This window comes from Maniola jurtina, chromosome 26 (genome assembly GCF_905333055.1).
Source record: "Maniola jurtina chromosome 26, ilManJurt1.1, whole genome shotgun sequence".
NCBI lineage: Eukaryota > Metazoa > Arthropoda > Insecta > Lepidoptera > Nymphalidae > Maniola > Maniola jurtina.
The window spans coordinates 6359311-6378444 of NC_060054.1; the positions used below are offsets into that span (position 1 = coordinate 6359311).

At 45.8% G+C, this 19134-nt stretch overlaps 2 protein-coding genes across 2 annotated transcripts in view; both read left to right on the forward strand.

Annotated features, from left to right (window-relative positions):
* LOC123878311 (zinc finger protein 345-like) overlaps window positions 1-19134 on the forward strand; it is a 349298-nt gene that overhangs the window by 20659 nt on the left and 309505 nt on the right. The gene's annotated exons all lie outside the window — the stretch shown is intronic.
* The window catches only part of LOC123878301 (leucine-rich repeat serine/threonine-protein kinase 1), a 73578-nt gene that overhangs the window by 6316 nt on the left and 48128 nt on the right, over window positions 1-19134 (forward strand). The window contains exons 4-18 of the mRNA XM_045925446.1: window positions 4308-4467; window positions 5695-5860; window positions 6133-6248; window positions 6897-7044; window positions 12306-12413; window positions 13037-13201; window positions 13462-13579; window positions 13990-14153; window positions 14598-14758; window positions 15120-15266; window positions 15851-16007; window positions 16444-16617; window positions 17966-18061; window positions 18466-18563; window positions 18837-19037. Of these exons, the coding sequence (XP_045781402.1) occupies window positions 4308-4467; window positions 5695-5860; window positions 6133-6248; window positions 6897-7044; window positions 12306-12413; window positions 13037-13201; window positions 13462-13579; window positions 13990-14153; window positions 14598-14758; window positions 15120-15266; window positions 15851-16007; window positions 16444-16617; window positions 17966-18061; window positions 18466-18563; window positions 18837-19037 (2179 nt within the window). The remainder of the gene's footprint in view (window positions 1-4307; window positions 4468-5694; window positions 5861-6132; window positions 6249-6896; window positions 7045-12305; window positions 12414-13036; window positions 13202-13461; window positions 13580-13989; window positions 14154-14597; window positions 14759-15119; window positions 15267-15850; window positions 16008-16443; window positions 16618-17965; window positions 18062-18465; window positions 18564-18836; window positions 19038-19134) is intronic.

Below are 19134 nucleotides of genomic sequence, written 5' to 3' on the forward strand. Positions count from 1 at the left end.
TTTAATAATAATTATTATTTTTAATTTCTTTTGGCACAAGTTGTGACTACTAATTAATAAGTTATGTATCTAATAACGTGTGTGTGTGTATGTATAGATTTAAGAATGTATTGATATTATAATTTTCTGGTCTCCTAATAAATAAATAAATAATGATGAGCAACCGCCGAGTTTCTTGCTGGTTTTTCTCGGTAGGAACGGCATTCCGAACCAGTGGTAGATTATTTTGACGATTCAAAAGCACTTGTAAAAGTTTAATTGAATTAAAATATTTTGAATTTGAATTTGAATAATATATTAATGATAGAGAAAAACAGCTAGTTTTTACCCGACTACGGCAAAGCCAAAAGGAAGACATAAGATTTTAGCAGTCTATGTATGTTTGTATGTATGTTTGTATCCAGATTCTGTGTGTTTCACCATAGTGCCTAAACTACTTGGCCGTTTTTATAAATGAGGTGTTAATTGATTCGTTGTAAAGGTCCGGGTGACATAGGCTATATTTTATACGATAAAAATGGACCTAACGTATGTTACATAAATAAGCGGGGGTTTTTATTTATTTTTATGTTTTTGATTTATCGTGCAAATTGTTGGAAAAATACCCGAGTACGGAACCCTCAGTGCGCGAGTCTGACTCGCACTTGGCCGGTTTTTTTTTAACTGGGACAGTATGGAGAAATCCAAAAGCATAGGAGGTACCTATGGGGAAGTTGTCTAAGAGAACTTCAGCTCTTTTTTTTTAAAACAATTTTGGCATAGGCAATTTTTTGGCCAAGCGTGAGTTGTCCATAAAAATCAATGAAATTGACAATTTTTTTAATGCCGATCGACTCGCTCTCATGTAAGGATCATTTCATTGTATGGAAAAATATAGACCACAGAAGTTGGTCAAAAAGTAAATGTTTTTAATCAGACACAAGTTAGCCCTTGACTTCAATCTCACCTGGTGGTAAGTGATGATGCAGTCTAAGATGGAAGCGGGCTTACTTGGAAGGGGTATTGCAGTTTTCATTAAACCTATACATACCCCTTTGGTTTCTACACTGCATCGTACCGGAACGCTAAATTGCTTGGCGACAAGGCTTTGCCGGTAGGGTGGTAACTAGCCACGGCCGAAGCCTCCCACTAGACAAAATCCACGCGGATGAAGCGCGGGTTTCAGCTAGTAAAATATAAACTTCATTAAGACCTGACAATATTAAGAGAACAGTATAATGGCTGTTTTTTTTTAACTTGTTTACCATATTTTTACCTACGGGCAGCTGTATTCCAGCTATAAATAGCGTTATGTAATTTTTATGCATAACTTATAACGGCTTGAGGCTTGGGCAAACACATCGCGACGGGTGAAATGCTTCACTCCATTCCATTCCATCAGTCTGTATGCGTCCGCTGCTGGACATAGGCCTTTTTACGAGCGCGCCACCAAACACGGTCCTCCGCTTTCCTCATCCACCCGCTCCCCGCCACCTTGTTCAGGTCATCGGTCCAGCGGGCTGGATCCCTCGAAGGCACCCCGTTCCTGGTAGCCCTGCTAGTCCCGACTACGGAGCTGACTTTCTGAACTGACTGAATTCAGCTTTATGTTTCCACTAGCCGATGTCCGCGACTTCGCCCGCGTGGATTTAGGTTTTTTGAAATCCCGTGGGAACTCTTTGATTTTCTGGGATAAAAAGTTGCCTATGTGCTAATCCAGGATATTATCTACCTCCATTCCAAATTTCAGCCAAATCCGTCCAGTAGTTTTTGCGTGAAGGAGTAACAAACATACACACACACACACACATACAAACTTTCGCCTTTATAATATTAGTGTGACTAACAACCCACCCTGGCTTCGCACGGGGAGATAGAGAGGAGCTATTATACTATTCATTGTTGTCATGTAACTTTAACTACTTACGCAGAGCACGCTACGGAAGCTCAGATGGGACGATTTTTGCCGACTTATTAGAGAATGCCCGCGACTTCGTACCCGTGGATTTAGGTTTTTAAAGATCCCGTAAGAACTGTTGATCCGGGATAAAAAGTTGCCTATGTCAATTACAGGTACGCAAGCAACCTCGGTACCAAATTTCATACAAATCGGCTAAGCGGATGGGTTTTTGGGAATCCCGTGGGAACTCCAATATTTTCCGGGATAAAATGTAACTTTTGTCCGTCCCCGGGATATAAGCTAACCCTGTACCAAATTTCGTCAGAATCGGTTCAACTGTTGGGCTGTGAAAAGGTAGCAGACAGACAGACACACTTTCGCATTTATACTTTTCGCTTTGCAACCTGTTGAGCTATGCCTGCTTGGTTCTTTTTAAGGATCTCCTCATTTTTTATTTGATCTTGAAGTTCTCAAGTTTTTTTCTTCAGTTAGCCCTTGACTGCAATCTCACCTGGTGGTAAGTGATGATGCAGTCTAAGATGGAAGCGGGCTAACCTGGAAGGTGTATGGCAGCTAAATCCATACTCCTTTTCTACTTGGGTTTAAGTACTTCTGTTCTAAGTTTGAAGTGAAAGCGTTAGTTCTGTGCTGTTCACGACGCGCGTCGTTGCCTCTTCGCTTTGGATTCGTCCAGGCCTTTAATATATCCGTAGGACGGTTTTATTATACATGTTGTTGTGTATCTGCATAATAAATAGTTAGAATGTGCAAAAACCATTCTCTCATGGATTGAATTATACCTATTTGCATATACGAGAATGTTCGGAAGCCGTCATCTTTGTCGGTTTAACTGATACCCGTCCAGTCCACTGCTGGCCATCATCATCATGATTATTATCAACAGATAACGATCTCCCAGGCGCAGTAGTAAGCGCTGTGGTCTTATTAGTCGGAGGTCCCGGGTTCGATTCCCGGCAGGAGTTAGGAATTTAATAATTTCTGGGCGGTCTGGTGGGAGGATTCGACCGTGGCTAGTTACCACTCTACCGGCAAAGCCGTACCGCCAAGCGTTTCAGTGTTTCGGTTCGATGCCGTGTAGAAATCAAAGGGCTTAGTAAAAACTGCTATACTCCGACAGGTTAGCCCGCTTCAATCTTAGACTGCATCATCACTTACCACTAGATGCTATACCAACTTAACTATACCAACCAAACCAAATGATCAATTGGTACAAAAAGTTTATTTGCAAGGTGCGATTATTAAAAATCTCTTAAACAGAAATATTTGCCAAACAAAACTGCACAATTATTAAATCAGCCAATAAGAAGCGATTACGTCACAAAATATTGCAATCTAATTGGTGGAAGCGGACGATGCTACGACGCCAGAGCCCTGCAGCCAATCACGAAGCAGAGGTTGAGACAATGGCGTCGCCACTTGACACTGAAGATGCTTATGACGCTGCCCAGTACTTCATAGATGATGTAAAGGATCCTTGGAAAGTAGGTGGGTACTCTAGAGTCCAGGTGGTCGATTTTTTAATACATTGGACCCCGGTATCCGGCTCCTGTCTAATCCGGCATCCCTTGTAATCCGACATGTCAATCAGTTATTATTATTGAATTTGCTAAATAGAATCTTATCATTAGATTTGTAATTTGTTGAATTACAAGGCACTCTTTTGTAAATAAAAATAACAAGTGTAAATTAAAAATTTATAACACCCCCGACAAGTGAAGTTACAGTAACTAGAAAAGACCGAAAAGACCTGATAACTTTCAAACGGCTGAACCGATTTTCTTGGACTATTCCGCGCCTACGATCCAAAGTATCATAGTTTTCCAAAACATCATTTTCAAATAAATAATTATGTATCGAGGCAACGTCCATCTTGACAGCTTGACATTTGTCAATTGACATAATATTATGAACCTAACGGTTATGTAACCTTCTTTTTTACAAGAAAACTAGAAAAGAGCTGATAACTCTTAAACGGCTGGACCAATTTTTTTGGATTATAGCTAAGAACACTCTCGATCAAGCCACCTTTCAAACAAAAAAAACTAAATTAAAATCGGTTCATTCGTTTAGGCGCTACGATGCCACAGACAGATACACAGATACACAGATACACAGACACACAGATACACAGATACACACGTCAAACTTATAACACCCCTCTTTTTGGGTCGGGGGTTAAAAATACCGCACTGTAGAGGGACTTAGGCAGTGCTCTATAATCCGACAAATCCGATAGTTCGACGTTTTGCAGAGCAGTGGCTCTGCAAAACGTTTGTCGGATTACCGGGGGTCCACTGTATATTTAGTTTAAAGATTGTGTACAACATAATCAGCCACAATATCTCAATTTTATTTAATTGGGGGTTGGAAAGATAGCCAGATTGTGAATGAAATGTTTTTACACCAGATGCCTTGGAGCGGGAGCGTATATCCCAGCACGCGCAGCTGAGGGAGCTGGTGGTGAGAGGGGACGCGAGTGGGCTCACCGCGCGCCTGCAGAGCCTGGGCGCGGCCGCCGGCATCGCGGCCAACCTCACTCCGGGCGGCGCCAACACGCTGCTCTATGTGTCAGTGTTTGTAGCTGCGGAAACTGCAGTGCTGGCAGACCCCACTGGCGGACTGCCGACGTCAAACGACTTGCAGGGAGGAGCGGGAGCGTATATCCCAGCACGCGCAGCTGCGGGAGCTGGTGGTGAGAGGGGACGCGAGTGGGCTCACCGCGCGCCTGCAGAGCCTGGGCGCGGCCGCCGGCATCGCGGCCAACCTCACTCCGGGCGGCGCCAACACGCTGCTCTATGTGTGAGTGTTTGTAGCTGCGGAAACTGCAGTGCTGGCAGACCCCACTGGCGGACTGCCGACGTCAAACGACTTGCAGGGAGGAGCGGGAGCGTATATCCCAGCACGCGCAGCTGCGGGAGCTGGTGGTGAGAGGGGACGCGAGTGGGCTCACCGCGCGCCTGCAGAGCCTGGGCGCGGCCGCCGGCATCGCGGCCAACCTCACTCCGGGCGGCGCCAACACGCTGCTCTATGTGTGAGTGTTTGTAGCTGCGGAAACTGCAGTGCTGGCAGACCCCACTGGCGGACTGCCGACGTCAAACGACTTGCAGGGAGGAGCGGGAGCGTATATCCCAGCACGCGCAGCTGCGGGAGCTGGTGGTGAGAGGGGACGCGAGTGGGCTCACCGCGCGCCTGCAGAGCCTGGGCGCGGCCGCCGGCATCGCGGCCAACCTCACCCCGGGCGGCGCCAACACGCTGCTCTATGTGTGAGTGTTTGTAGCTGCGGAAACTGCAGTGCTGGCAGACCCCACTGGCGGACTGCCGACGTCAAACGACTTGCAGGGAGGAGCGGGAGCGTATATCCCAGCACGCGCTGCTGCGGGAGCTGGTGGTGAGAGGGGACGCGAGTGGGCTCACCGCGCGCCTGCAGAGCCTGGGCGCGGCCGCCGGCATCGCGGCCAACCTCACTCCGGGCGGCGCCAACACGCTGCTCTATGTGTGAGTGTTTGTAGCTGCGGAAACTGCAGTGCTGGCAGACCCCACTGGCGGACTGCCGACGTCAAACGACTTGCAGGGAGGAGCGGGAGCGTATATCCCAGCACGCGCAGCTGCGGGAGCTGGTGGTGAGAGGGGACGCGAGTGGGCTCACCGCGCGCCTGCAGAGCCTGGGTGCTGTTGGAAAAATGTTGGAAAAAATACCCGAGTACGGAACCCTCAGTGCGCGAGTCTGACTCGCACTTGGCCGGTTTTTTCCTTTTGAGGTACGGAACCCAAAACAACTCGTGTCAATGTTTCAGCGCGTCAGAGTTGGGCGCGAAGGCGGCGGCCGCAGCACTGGTGGCGGCGGGCGCGGACGGACGAGCGCACCCCGTCACCCGCTACGGCCCGCTGTACATCGCCTGCTACCACGGCCATGCGGACATCGCACAGCTGCTATTGACGCACTTCCCTGAAGCTGTGCAGGTTAGTGTTAAGGTGACCAATTAAGTGGAAGCGACAACAAGCCTCGATAGCTCAACGGTTGAGGAGTGGACTGAATTCTGAAAGGTCGGTGGTTCAAACCCCACCCGTTGCATTATTATCGTACCCACTCCTGGCACAAGATTTACGCTTAATTAAGGAGAAAGGGGAGTATTAGTCATGATCACACACATACACACACCTACACACCCACAACCACAAACACACATACACACAAACAAACTTTCTCCTTTACAATATGAGTGTGATTACAGCAAGAGACGGTGGAGAAATGGCTGCCACTGCACGCGGCGTGTATCGGCGGCCACCCGGCGTTGGTTACCCTGCTCTTAGACTACCCATACCCTGAGCATTTGCTCAGTGTCTACACGTAAGTTAACAACTTATTCTTTGGCTAGTGTGGCCTTTCTTTTTTTGTCTCATCTCAAAATGTCCTTTTTTAAAAAGAAATAAAAAAAAGTTGAAAAAACTATAACCCGACTACGGAAAAAATAAGACAACTTGAACCCGACTGGTACAAGTAAAATAAACTAAAAAGAAAGAAACAAGATTGTGCTTACTGCTTAGTGCTATCATCGTCTTGATTGAGATTCAACACAAAGGCCGTGGTCGTGCGTTGTCGACAGCGTATTTCTTATCCTTGATTGATGGAATTCCCAGTGATTTTATTTGTCTACCAAATTAGAATATTTTCTTTTTGCTGTCAATACATACATAGACTACTAAAATCATAACCCTTCCTTTCGGCTTTGCCGTAGTCGGGTAAAAACAGACAAGCCCTTGGCTGCAATCACACCTGATTTAATGATAAACCAGCATTAATGAAAGGTACAGACGGGATATATCCCAGGGTACATAGGCTACTTTTTATCCCGGAAAATCAAAGAGTTCCTGTGGGATTTAAAAAAACCGAAATCCACGCGGGCAAAGCCGCGTGCATCCTCTAGTATTTTTTTTTAATATGGAACCAAAAATAACAGTGGCACGAGATTTAATGGTGCAATTTGTTTAATGTCAGAGACGCGTCCGGCAAATGGCAATACCGTTTCGCGTTCGACGTGAACGCGCGCGACGCCAGCGGTCAGACCGCCCTGTACGTGGCGTGCACGCTCGGGAACGTCGCGGTCGTGGACGCGCTGCTGTCACACACTGTGCCGGTGTATCAGGTGAGTGTGATAACTTAAATCAGTTTTGTAACTTAGATTGAGTGTTGTGACTTAGGATGGGTGTTGTAAATTAAATTGGAGTGTTGTGACTTAGAATGGGTGTTGTAAATTAGATTTAGTGTCGTGACTTAGAATGAGTGTTGTGACTTAGATTGAGTGTTGTAGCTAAAATGAGTCTAGTAACTGAAAAAGGAGTGTGGTAAATAAAAATGTGTGCTGTGACTTTAAATATGTGTGGCTTATGGCAATACATCCGACAAGTGGCAGTATTGTTTGTCGTGAACGCGCGCGACGCCAGCGGTCAGACCGCCCTGTACGTGGCGTGCACACTCGGGAACGTCGCGGTCGTGGACGCGCTGCTGTCACACACTGTGCCGGTGTATCAGGTGAGTGTGATAACTTAAATCAGTTTTGTAACTTAGATTGAGTGTTGTGACTTAGGATGGGTGTTGTAAATTAAATTGGAGTGTTGTGACTTAGAATGGGTGTTGTAAATTAGATTTAGTGTCGTGACTTAGAATGAGTGTTGTGACTTAGATTGAGTGTTGTAGCTAAAATGAGTCTAGTAACTGAAAAAGGAGTGTGGTAAATAAAAATGTGTGCTGTGACTTTAAATATGTGTGGCTTATGGCAATACATCCGACAAGTGGCAATATTGTTTGACGTGAACGCGCGCGACGCCAGCGGTCAGACCGCCCTGTACGTGGCGTGCACACTCGGGAACGTCGCGGTCGTGGACGCACTGCTGTCACGCACTGTGCCGGTTTATCAGGTGAGTGTGATAACTTTAAATCAGTTTTGTAACTTAGATTGAGTGTTGTGACTTAGGATGGGTGTTGTAAATTAAATTGGAGTGTTGTGACTTAGAATGGGTGTTGTAAATTAGATTGAGTGTTGTGACTTAGAGTGAGTGTTGTGACTTAGATTGAGTGTTGTAGCTAAAATGAGTCTAGTAACTGAAAAAGGAGTGTGGTAAATAAAAATGTGTGCTGTGACTTTAAATATGTGTGGCTTATGGCAATACATCCGACAAGTGGCAATATTGTTTGACGTGAACGCGCGCGACGCCAGCGGTCAGACCGCCCTGTACGTGGCGTGCACTCTCGGGAACGTCGCGGTCGTGGGCGCGCTGCTGTCACACACTGTGCCGGTGTATCAGGTGAGTGTGATAACTTAAATCAGTTTTGTAACTGAGATTGAGTGTTGTGACTTAGGATGGGTGTTGTAAATTAAATTGGAGTGTTGTGACTTAGAATGGGTGTTGTAAATTAGATTGAGTGTTGTGACTTAGAGTGAGTGTTGTGACTTAGATTGAGTGTTGTAGCTAAAATGAGTCTAGTAACTGAAAAAGGAGTGTGGTAAATAAAAATGTGTGCTGTGACTTTAAATATGTGTGGCTTATGGCAATACATCCGACAAGTGGCAATATTGTTTGACGTGAACGCGCGCGACGCCAGCGGTCAGACCGCCCTGTACGTGGCGTGCACACTCGGGAACGTCGCGGTCGTGGACGCGCTGCTGTCACACACTGTGCCGGTGTATCAGGTGAGTGTGATAACTTAAATCAGTTTTGTAACTTAGATTGAGTGTTGTGACTTAGGATGGGTGTTGTAAATTAAATTGGAGTGTTGTGACTTAGAATGGGTGTTGTAAATTAGATTTAGTGTCGTGACTTAGAATGAGTGTTGTGACTTAGATTGAGTGTTGTAGCTAAAATGAGTCTAGTAACTGAAAAAGGAGTGTGGTAAATAAAAATGTGTGCTGTGACTTTAAATGTGTGGCTTATGGCAATACATCCGACAAGTGGCAATATTGTTTGACGTGAACGCGCGCGACGCCAGCGGTCAGACCGCCCTGTACGTGGCGTGCACACTCGGGAACGTCGCGGTCGTGGACGCGCTGCTGTCACACACTGTGCCGGTGTATCAGGTGAGTGTGATAACTTAAATCAGTTTTGTAACTTAGATTGAGTGTTGTGACTTAGGATGGGTGTTGTAAATTAAATTGGAGTGTTGTGACTTAGAATGGGTGTTGTAAATTAGATTTAGTGTCGTGACTTAGAATGAGTGTTGTGACTTAGATTGAGTGTTGTAGCTAAAATGAGTCTAGTAACTGAAAAAGGAGTGTGGTAAATAAAAATGTGTGCTGTGACTTTAAATGTGTGGCTTATGGCAATACATCCGACAAGTGGCAATATTGTTTGACGTGAACGCGCGCGACGCCAGCGGTCAGACCGCCCTGTACGTGGCGTGCACTCTCGGGAACGTCGCGGTCGTGGGCGCGCTGCTGTCACACACTGTGCCGGTGTATCAGGTGAGTGTGATAACTTAAATCAGTTTTGTAACTTAGATTGAGTGTTGTGACTTAGGATGGGTGTTGTAAATTAAATTGGAGTGTTGTGACTTAGAATGGGTGTTGTAAATTAGATTTAGTGTCGTGACTTAGAATGAGTGTTGTGACTTAGATTGAGTGTTGTAGCTAAAATGAGTCTAGTAACTGAAAAAGGAGTGTGGTAAATAAAAATGTGTGCTGTGACTTTAAATATGTGTGGCTTATGGCAATACATCCGACAAGTGGCAATATTGTTTGACGTGAACGCGCGCGACGCCAGCGGTCAGACCGCCCTGTACGTGGCGTGCACACTCGGGAACGTCGCGGTCGTGGACGCACTGCTGTCACGCACTGTGCCGGTTTATCAGGTGAGTGTGATAACTTTAAATCAGTTTTGTAACTTAGATTGAGTGTTGTGATTTAGGATGGGTGTTGTAAATTAAATTGGAGTGTTGTGACTTAGAATGGGTGTTGTAAATTAGATTGAGTGTTGTGACTTAGAGTGAGTGTTGTGACTTAGATTGAGTGTTGTAGCTAAAATGAGTCTAGTAACTGAAAAAGGAGTGTGGTAAATAAAAATGTGTGCTGTGACTTTAAATATGTGTGGCTTATGGCAATACATCCGACAAGTGGCAATATTGTTTGACGTGAACGCGCGCGACGCCAGCGGTCAGACCGCCCTGTACGTGGCGTGCACTCTCGGGAACGTCGCGGTCGTGGGCGCGCTGCTGTCACACACTGTGCCGGTGTATCAGGTGAGTGTGATAACTTTAAATCAGTTTTGTAACTTAGATTGAGTGTTGTGATTTAGGATGGGTGTTGTAAATTAAATTGGAGTGTTGTGACTTAGAATGGGTGTTGTAAATTAGATTGAGTGTTGTGACTTAGAGTGAGTGTTGTGACTTAGATTGAGTGTTGTAGCTAAAATGAGTCTAGTAACTGAAAAAGGAGTGTGGTAAATAAAAATGTGTGCTGTGACTTTAAATATGTGTGGCTTATGGCAATACATCCGACAAGTGGCAATATTGTTTGACGTGAACGCGCGCGACGCCAGCGGTCAGACCGCCCTATACGTGGCGTGCACTCTCGGGAACGTCGCGGTCGTGGGCGCGCTGCTGTCACACACTGTGCCGGTGTATCAGGTGAGTGTGATAACTTAAATCAGTTTTGTAACTTAGATTGAGTGTTGTGACTTAGGATGGGTGTTGTAAATTAAATTGGAGTGTTGTGACTTAGAATGGGTGTTGTAAATTAGATTGAGTGTTGTGACTTAGAGTGAGTGTTGTGACTTAGATTGAGTGTTGTAGCTAAAATGAGTCTAGTAACTGAAAAAGGAGTGTGGTAAATAAAAATGTGTGCTGTGACTTTAAATATGTGTGGCTTATGGCAATACATCCGACAAGTGGCAATATTGTTTGACGTGAACGCGCGCGACGCCAGCGGTCAGACCGCCCTGTACGTGGCGTGCACACTCGGGAACGTCGCGGTCGTGGACGCACTGCTGTCACGCACTGTGCCGGTTTATCAGGTGAGTGTGATAACTTTAAATCAGTTTTGTAACTTAGATTGAGTGTTGTGACTTAGGATGGGTGTTGTAAATTAAATTGGAGTCTTGTGACTAAGAATGGGTGTTGTAAATTAGATTGAGTGTTGTAACTTAGAATGCGTGTTGTAACTTAGATTAAGTGCTGCAGCTTAAAATGAGTGATTTTACTCAAAATGAATGTTGTTTTCAAGTAGTTTTGCTCACTTTTTGGCTTAGCCCTGTAGTCGAAATAGTGGGAAATCCCGAGTTCGATTCCGGATTTAGAAATGTTATAATTTCTAAATCTCTAGTCTGGTATGGCAGGAGGCTTCGGCCGTGGCAGTTACCTACCACCCTATTGACAAAGTCATGCGTTTCGGTACGATGCCGTGTAGAAACCAAAGGGCTTAATAGAAACTGTGAAACCCCTTCCAGGTTAGCCCGCTTCCATCTTAAGACTGCATCATCACTAACCACCAGGTGAGATTGCAAACATGGGCTAACTTGTATGTAAAAAAAAAATCTTATGGCCAACCTTGAATGAGAAGCTGGAAGAAATCTCTGTTTAGAGATAAGCATTTCCAATGTAACTTAATTTATTATAACTTTGTAACTACAATTTTGGTACATGGAAAATAAAAATAAACAGATAGATAGATAGAAGTCTTTATTGCACACAAAAACACAACACAGAAAGAAGAAAACAGAAAAAACAATTGTGTGCAAAGGTGGCCTTATTGCTTAGAGCAATCTCTACCAGGCAACCTTTAAATAAATGAAATACAGTGGACCCCCGGTAATCCGACAAACGTTTTGCAGGGCAGTGTCGGACTATCGAGTTTGTCGGATTATAGAGTACTGCGTAAAAACCCTTATAGTCCGGCGTTTTTTACAAAAGAGTACCTTGTAATCCGACAAATTAAAGATCCAACGATAAGATTCTATATGTTATACATACCTACGCTGAAATACAAATCATAGGTACTTCACTATGTATGTCAAAAGTAAATCACATCACACACATATCATATCACATATTATAAAAGGGAAAGTTTGTGTGTATATGTATGTGTGTGTATGTTTGTTACTCCTTCACTCAAAAACTACTGAACGGATTGGGCTGAAATTAAGAATGGAGGTAGATTATACCCTGGATTAGTACACAGGCTACTTTTTATCCCGGAAAACTTAAGTGTTCCCACGGGATTTGTAAAAAAACCTACATTCACGCGAACGAAGTCGTGGGCATCAGCTAGTTCAATAATAAAATAGACTTGTCGGATTACAGGGGGTGCCGGATTAGACAGGGGCCGGATTACCGGGGGTCCACTGTAAATAAGAGAGCTAATGTTCTGCTGCTGTCCCATAGCACCTCACAGCTGTTAATCAGATTTGTTGTGTACAGCCGGAAGGGGACGAGCAGCCCGCCGCGCCGCAAGCCGTCAGTCCACAGAGGGCTGGCATATCCCTCGGCATCCACGCCATAGTTAGCAAGCTGACTGGGGCCAAACCTGTAAGTCTCAGGAGTGTTACGGATATACGCAGCCCCATCGATACATTGCTCGAACAATGATTAAAAAGCCTCAATAGCTCAACGGTTATAGGAGCGGACTGAAATCCGAAAGGTCGGCGGTTCAAACCCCACCCGTTGCATTATTGTCGTACCCACTCCTAGCACAAGCTTAACGCTTAGTTGGAGGGGAAAGGGGAATGTTAGTCATGATTAAAAATGGCTTATATTCTTTAAAAAAAAAATGGTTACTAATTACCAAAAAAACAAAAACGAAACGTATTTTAGAATTTTGTATATGAAGTATCATGAAACCTCGCACACTTCCCCGTGTTGAATCGTCTGAATCTTCGACGCGCAGAAATGTGCTTTCGAATTCTAAGGCTGAAATCTATAAAGCGCACTTTGACTTTGCTCTGACTTAAGATTGAGTTAAAACGAGACAGATTTATGTGAGAGATATAGCTCTGTCTCGTTTTAACTCTGTCTTAAGTCTAAGCAAAGGCAGAGCGCGCTCTATAGATCTCACCCTTAAATTCGTTTCGTTCGACTCGTTCGACGCGTTCGGCTCGGTTAAGTGTGCGTTCGCCTAAAATAGCAAATCCATATCTATGAACACTTCACAGAGCGTACCAGAGCCAACCATACAGAGGGTACGCGCAGTACGCGTGGAGGCGGCGCGCGGCGCCGACAGCTGCGTGGCGTGCGCCGCGCGCCTCAACCACGTGCGCGTGCTCAAGCGCCTACTGGATGCGGGCGCGCGCGCCGACGCCTCCGCCGCGCCGCCACAGGTATTTTTAACCCCCTACCAAAAAAGAAGGGTGTTATAAGTTTGACGTGTGTATCTGTGTATCTGTCTGTGACCTCGTAGCGCCTAAACGAATGAATCGATTTTAATTTTGTTTTTTTTTTTTTTCACTTTTTATTCATTAATAGATAGATAGATTGATGGATGGGTGGATAGATGGTTTGATGGATGGGTAGGTGGATAGATGGAAAGATTCGCTGTTCTGAGGTAGAATAGGGTTGTGAAGTTTCTAATCGTTTACAGGAGGCGGCTGGGTCAGAGAGCAGCCGCGAGGTGCGGCGTCGCTCGCGCAGCGCATCTGTGTCGCGCAGTCGCGCGTCCGCGTCGCCGTCTCCAGCTCGTGCCGGCTATAGTGACGACCGTGAGTATGATACACTAGCCGATGCCCGTGACTTCGCCCGCGTGGATTTAGGTTTTTCGAAATCCCGTGGGAATTCTTTGATTTTCCGGGATAAAAAGAAGCCTATGTGTTAATCCAGAATATTATCTATCTCCATTCCAAATTTCAGCCAAATCCGTCTAGTAATTTTTGCGTGAAGGAGTAACAAACATACACACACACACAAACTTTCGCCTTTATGATATTAGTGTGATAACATTTTAGGATTTAGACTGATTTTAGTGTTAGTAATTTTCATTATAAATATAGGTGCTCCCGGCTGTACCCTATGAAAAAGGACCCCGAATGGTTTTGAAACTAGTCGGGCTTACATCGACTAACCACGTGAGTACAGCTGGAAGAATCTATATCTATAACATTAATTGTCACAGGTGAAGGCCCATGGACGGCCCTCGCGATCGCAGCTCGCGCCAAAAACGTTCAAGTCGTAGAGATGTTGCTAGCGGCCGGCGCGAGTGACCCTGGCGGCCGCGCGCTGCGGGAGTGCGCCAAACATGGCCTAGCAGACCTCGTTGCTGCCCTACTAGCCACTAAGGTCAGACCCGAATATTAGACCTTCGTACTTGGATAATCGTATCTTTATAGTCTGGATCACTTAAGATCACGATGCAACAGTGTGCAGTGCCATCTATTATTTATCACTTTTCGTAACTAAAACCCATATGAAGTTGTCAGACATGCCAGAGCTTGGTTGGCATAGTGTAGAAACGTTCAAGTCGTAGAGATATTGCTAGCAGTTGGTACAGTGAGAGTGTGCCGAGCATAGCTTAGCAGACCTTTTAGCCGCTCTACTCGCTACTAAGGTCAGATCTCTTAGAACTCTACTATACTAGAAACAGCGATAATCGTATCCTTACACCGCGTATCACTCGATAGTGCGATATAATAGTGTAAAGTGCCATCTGTTATGAATTTTCGTAACTAAAAATCGTATGAGTGTATAGAGTTCGGTTTGCATCAATAAATGATGACGTTTCAGGCATACCCCGATCCGGACTACAAGATCAATAAGTCCGTGGTGTCAGCGGCTGTGCTGAGCGCGCGGGACGCTGACCCAGCGCTGACGTACAGCGCGCGCTGTCCGTCCACTGCCGTCATGGTGAACTGGCGCGAGCTGCGCTGTCAACTTACTCAGATAAAGTGAGTGGACAACCGTCATGGCCCCACCAACCTCGCGGTTAGACTAAGGCCACACGGTGCGCACCCGCACGGTGCCCGCACCGCTGATAACCACTCCGGCAAGAAGTATGGCGTTGCAACGCACCACCCGTTATCGAAATCTATTGCGTGGTTTTAAAGATCTCTGCGCTGTTTGTCCCTATGCACAAACAGTGTTTGTACAGCGGGATGCGACTTTGTTTTATACTATGTAGGATCAAACACCGATAAGCCGGCGACCTTATGGTGAAGGAGAAACAAGGTTGTAAAATTCTTGAACATGCTGAGTTCGCTGTTTTCTTGTCTCGGCAGAATGAGTTGCAGTGTTTCTTTGTTTCACTAGAGTGAGTTGGCTGCGAGGCGCGGCGCTGCGCGTCAACCCGCGGGTGAGCGCGGCGTCCAGCGTGCTGCTGGCGCTGACGCGGCTCGAGCTTGCCAACAACGAGCTGCGGGTCTTGCCGAGGGAGCTGTTCTCTTTGCTGAGTTTGAGGTGAGAGTGAGAGTGTTGAGAAAGAGAGAGAGAGGCCGATTTTGGGATGAGTAAAAACCTCAAGATCGTTATGTTAAGGTAGTTTATGTTTGGTTATGGAAAATTAATCCTAACCATTGAGAAAACAAAGTTCAAATTTAATTGTATGCTGCAATTTAAGTTCGAATGAGAATCGTGATCGGGTTGACACTTGGCATTGACTTGTAATATGACCCAGCTGTTTTTGAAGTGATAACTGTCGTCACCGACATGCTAATGTTCCTGCTGGTTCTTCTGGAAAATGCGGACATCCAAACCTGTGGTTGATTCATTCGACGATTCAAAAAAACTTTATTTGAAACTAGAAGATGCCCGCGAGTTCGCCCGCGAGGATTTCGGTTTTTTAAAATCCCGTAGGAACTCTTTGATTTTCCGGGATAAAAAGTAGCCTTTGTGCTAATTCAGGATATTTTTCAGCCAACTCCATTCAGTAGTTATTGCGTGAAAGAGTAACAAACACACACACATACACACAAACTTTCGCCTTTATAATATTAGTGTGATTAGTGTGATAGTGTGATAATAATCTATTGTATCTATAACAGATATCTGAACGCAGCTCAAAACAAGCTAGAACGTCTACCGACAGCGGATGACCCTTTCGAAGAAGAAGCAGAGAACAGAAGGAGCAAGAACAAGAAACACGTTAAGAGGAATACTGAGGTCTACACTGCGCCCGTCCTACAGGAACTTTACCTACAGGTGCGTGCGTGTGTGCGTGCGTGTGTCTGTGTGGCTGTTAATTTTTAGGGCTCCATATCTCCAGAGGAAGAAAGGAACCATTATAGGTTCGCTTCGTTGTCTGTCAGTCTGTCTGTCTGTCGTGTCTGTCAAGACCCGTCAAGGGAATCAACCCCTATAGGGTATTTCCCGTTGACCTAGAATCATGATATTTGGCAGGTAGCAATGTCTTTTAGCACTTCTTTTAGTAAGTAAAGGGAAAAATCCGAAAACCATGAATTTGTGGTTATATCACAAAAAATATTCATTTATATAAGAACAATTAATTAGTTTACTGAATCACATCATAGATGGCGCCGTCTGTCATTAACTTGCAGCGTGGAACATAAAAGTGTTATGTTTTGGACGATGGTACAGAACCGACAGGACAGGGTTTTTAAATAAGTCTTTTTCACAGGATAATCGTCTGGAAGAACTGCCTCCAGAACTGTTCTCCCTGCCCACGCTAACCAGTCTAGACGTATCCAACAATAAGCTACGAGCACTGCCGCCTCAGATGTGGCAAGCGCCCGCTCTGAGGGACCTCAACGCCGCGCTGAATCATTTGAGGGACTTGCCCACTGGGGACGAGGTCAGTAGTTCCACATACCGATACTAGATGGTGCCACCTAGTCACTTACTCTGGAGCCTGAATCGCGCTTTCAAATTTTTTATACATGCAAGTTGCAAGATATGAGGATTGGACCTAAAGGTGTGTTTACTCTAAAGCTAATAGAGGCCATGGCCCCAAAACGGCGAACTGTGTTGCGCGTGTGTGGCATGCATGTGGCGCGTGTGTAGTGTGCCCATAGTGCGTATGTGAAGCGTTTGTGGTCCTTGTAGCGCGTGTTTGAAGTTTGTGGCCTGCCTACGCTGAGTGGTCTAGATTCTAGAGGTGTCCAACAATAAGTTACGAGCACTGCTGCCTCAGATGTGGCAAACATACAAGTTCCAAGATATAAGGGTTGGATCTAGGGCTGATATTTATAGAGCGCACTTTGACTTAACTTAGACTTAAGACACTGTTAAAACGAGACAGAGCTATATCACTGGCATAAATCTGTCTCGTTTTAATTAAAACTTAAGTCTAAGCAAAGTCAAAGTACGATCTATAGATCTCAGCCTAAGAGTGTATTTACTCTAGGGGTAATAGGGGCTATGCCCTTGGAACGGCAGTCTGCGACGTTCGACTCACGCTCTACGCGTGTGGCGCGTGTGTTGTGAGTGTATGTGTGTGGAGTGTGTGTAGATTGAGTGTTGTGCGTGTGTGGAACGTATGTCAAACGTGTGTGAGGCTGGTGCGGGTGTAGAAGTGTGGAGTCTGTGTAGATCATGTGTGGCGTTTGTGTGAAACGTGTGTGGAAACCTCTTTCAGCAGAGGAGATACGTGCTCGGTAGTGGGCCGGCGATGTGTTTATGATGATCACACTAATATTATAAAGGCGAAAGTTTGTGTGTATGTGTGTGTGTGTATGTTTGTTACTCTTTCACGCAAAAACTACTGAGCTGATTTGGCTGAAATTTGAAAAGGAGATAGATAATATCTTGGATTAGCACATAGGCTACTTTTTATCCCGGTAAATCAAAGAGTTTAGCACCTGTGTAGCGCGTGTGTGAAGCCTGTGTGGATCATGTGTGGCGTTTGTGTGAAACGTGTGTGGAAACCTCTTTCAGCAGAGGAGACACGTGCTCGGTAGTGGACCGGCGATGTGTATATGATGATGATGATGAAATATGTATGAGCTTTGCCTGCCTGGAGTTTCATCTTTGTTATCAACAGCTATGTCTTTACACATAGGTCGCTCTGCTATTCCCGACACTTAAAAGTATTGGGAAGTGGGTGGATGAGAAAGGCGGAAGGCTGTGGGTGGTGACTGGTGGCGCACTCCTGGGAATACCTTTGTCCAGCAGTTGACGTAAAATGATTGATTGTTTTCCAGGGTATATCGGAGAGTCAGCTGGCGTCGTCACCCTCGGAGTCGTCGCCGCACGGCTCTCCCTCCATCTCTTCACCCCCGTTCACGTTCGACCAATCCGTGAGTATTATCCAGCCGTACAATAGCACAGAATACATACTAGACGACGCCCGCGACTCCGTCTGTGTGAATTTAGACTTTTTAATAATTCTGTGGGAACTCTGCTTTTCCGGGATCAATAGTTGCCGAAGTCAATTTCCGGGGCGTAAGCTGTACCAAATTTCATATAAATCGGTTAAGCGGTTGGACCTATAAGAATCCTGTGGGGACTCTTTGATTTTTCGGGATAAAAAGTAGCCTACGTCCGTCCCCGGGATGTAAGCTAACTCCATACCAAACTTCATCAGAGTTGATGTGTTAGGCCGTGAAAAGACAGACATACAGACATACTTTCACATTTATAATATTAGTATGGATAGTTAGATTATATTATTATGAAAACCTTATACGTTTGTGATATACAGAAATCATCGTCTCGCAGTCCGTCAATCGAAGTGAGCGAGTCATCACCGGATGATGGTGATGATGTCCCCACCCTTGGCAACCGAGCCGGCAACGCTGTGTGAGTATACATTAAAATACACACACACACACACACACACACACACACACACACACACACACACACACACACACACACACACACACACACACACACACACGTGTTTGCACACATACAAACACACGCGCGCGCACGCACACATACACACGCACGCACACTCACACATACACGCACACACACATACACCCACAGGCGTTCACAACGCGTTTGACAATCACTATATTGAAGTCAAAGTTTTTTTTTTTTAAAGTACGATTTACATCTATTTGTCAGTTGGTCGGAAGCGCGTCGCGCGCACGCTTGGCGCGGCGCCCGCGCACCCTCGCCAGTGGGCGCGGCGGGCAACCCATCCAGCGGCGGCAGCTGCCTGGCGTCGCTTAACCTGGCACACAACCAGTTCTCGTGCGTGCCCGCGCCGCTCGCCTGCCGCGCGCCCGCACTCACCCGGCTCAACATGGCGTATAACAACCTGAGGTACTGGCGTAACCATAAGTCATAACTAAGTGGGTTCCTGCGGTAGTGGAGCGGTGACGCGAGAGCTCAGTGATTTGTTAATTCGTAACAACTATCA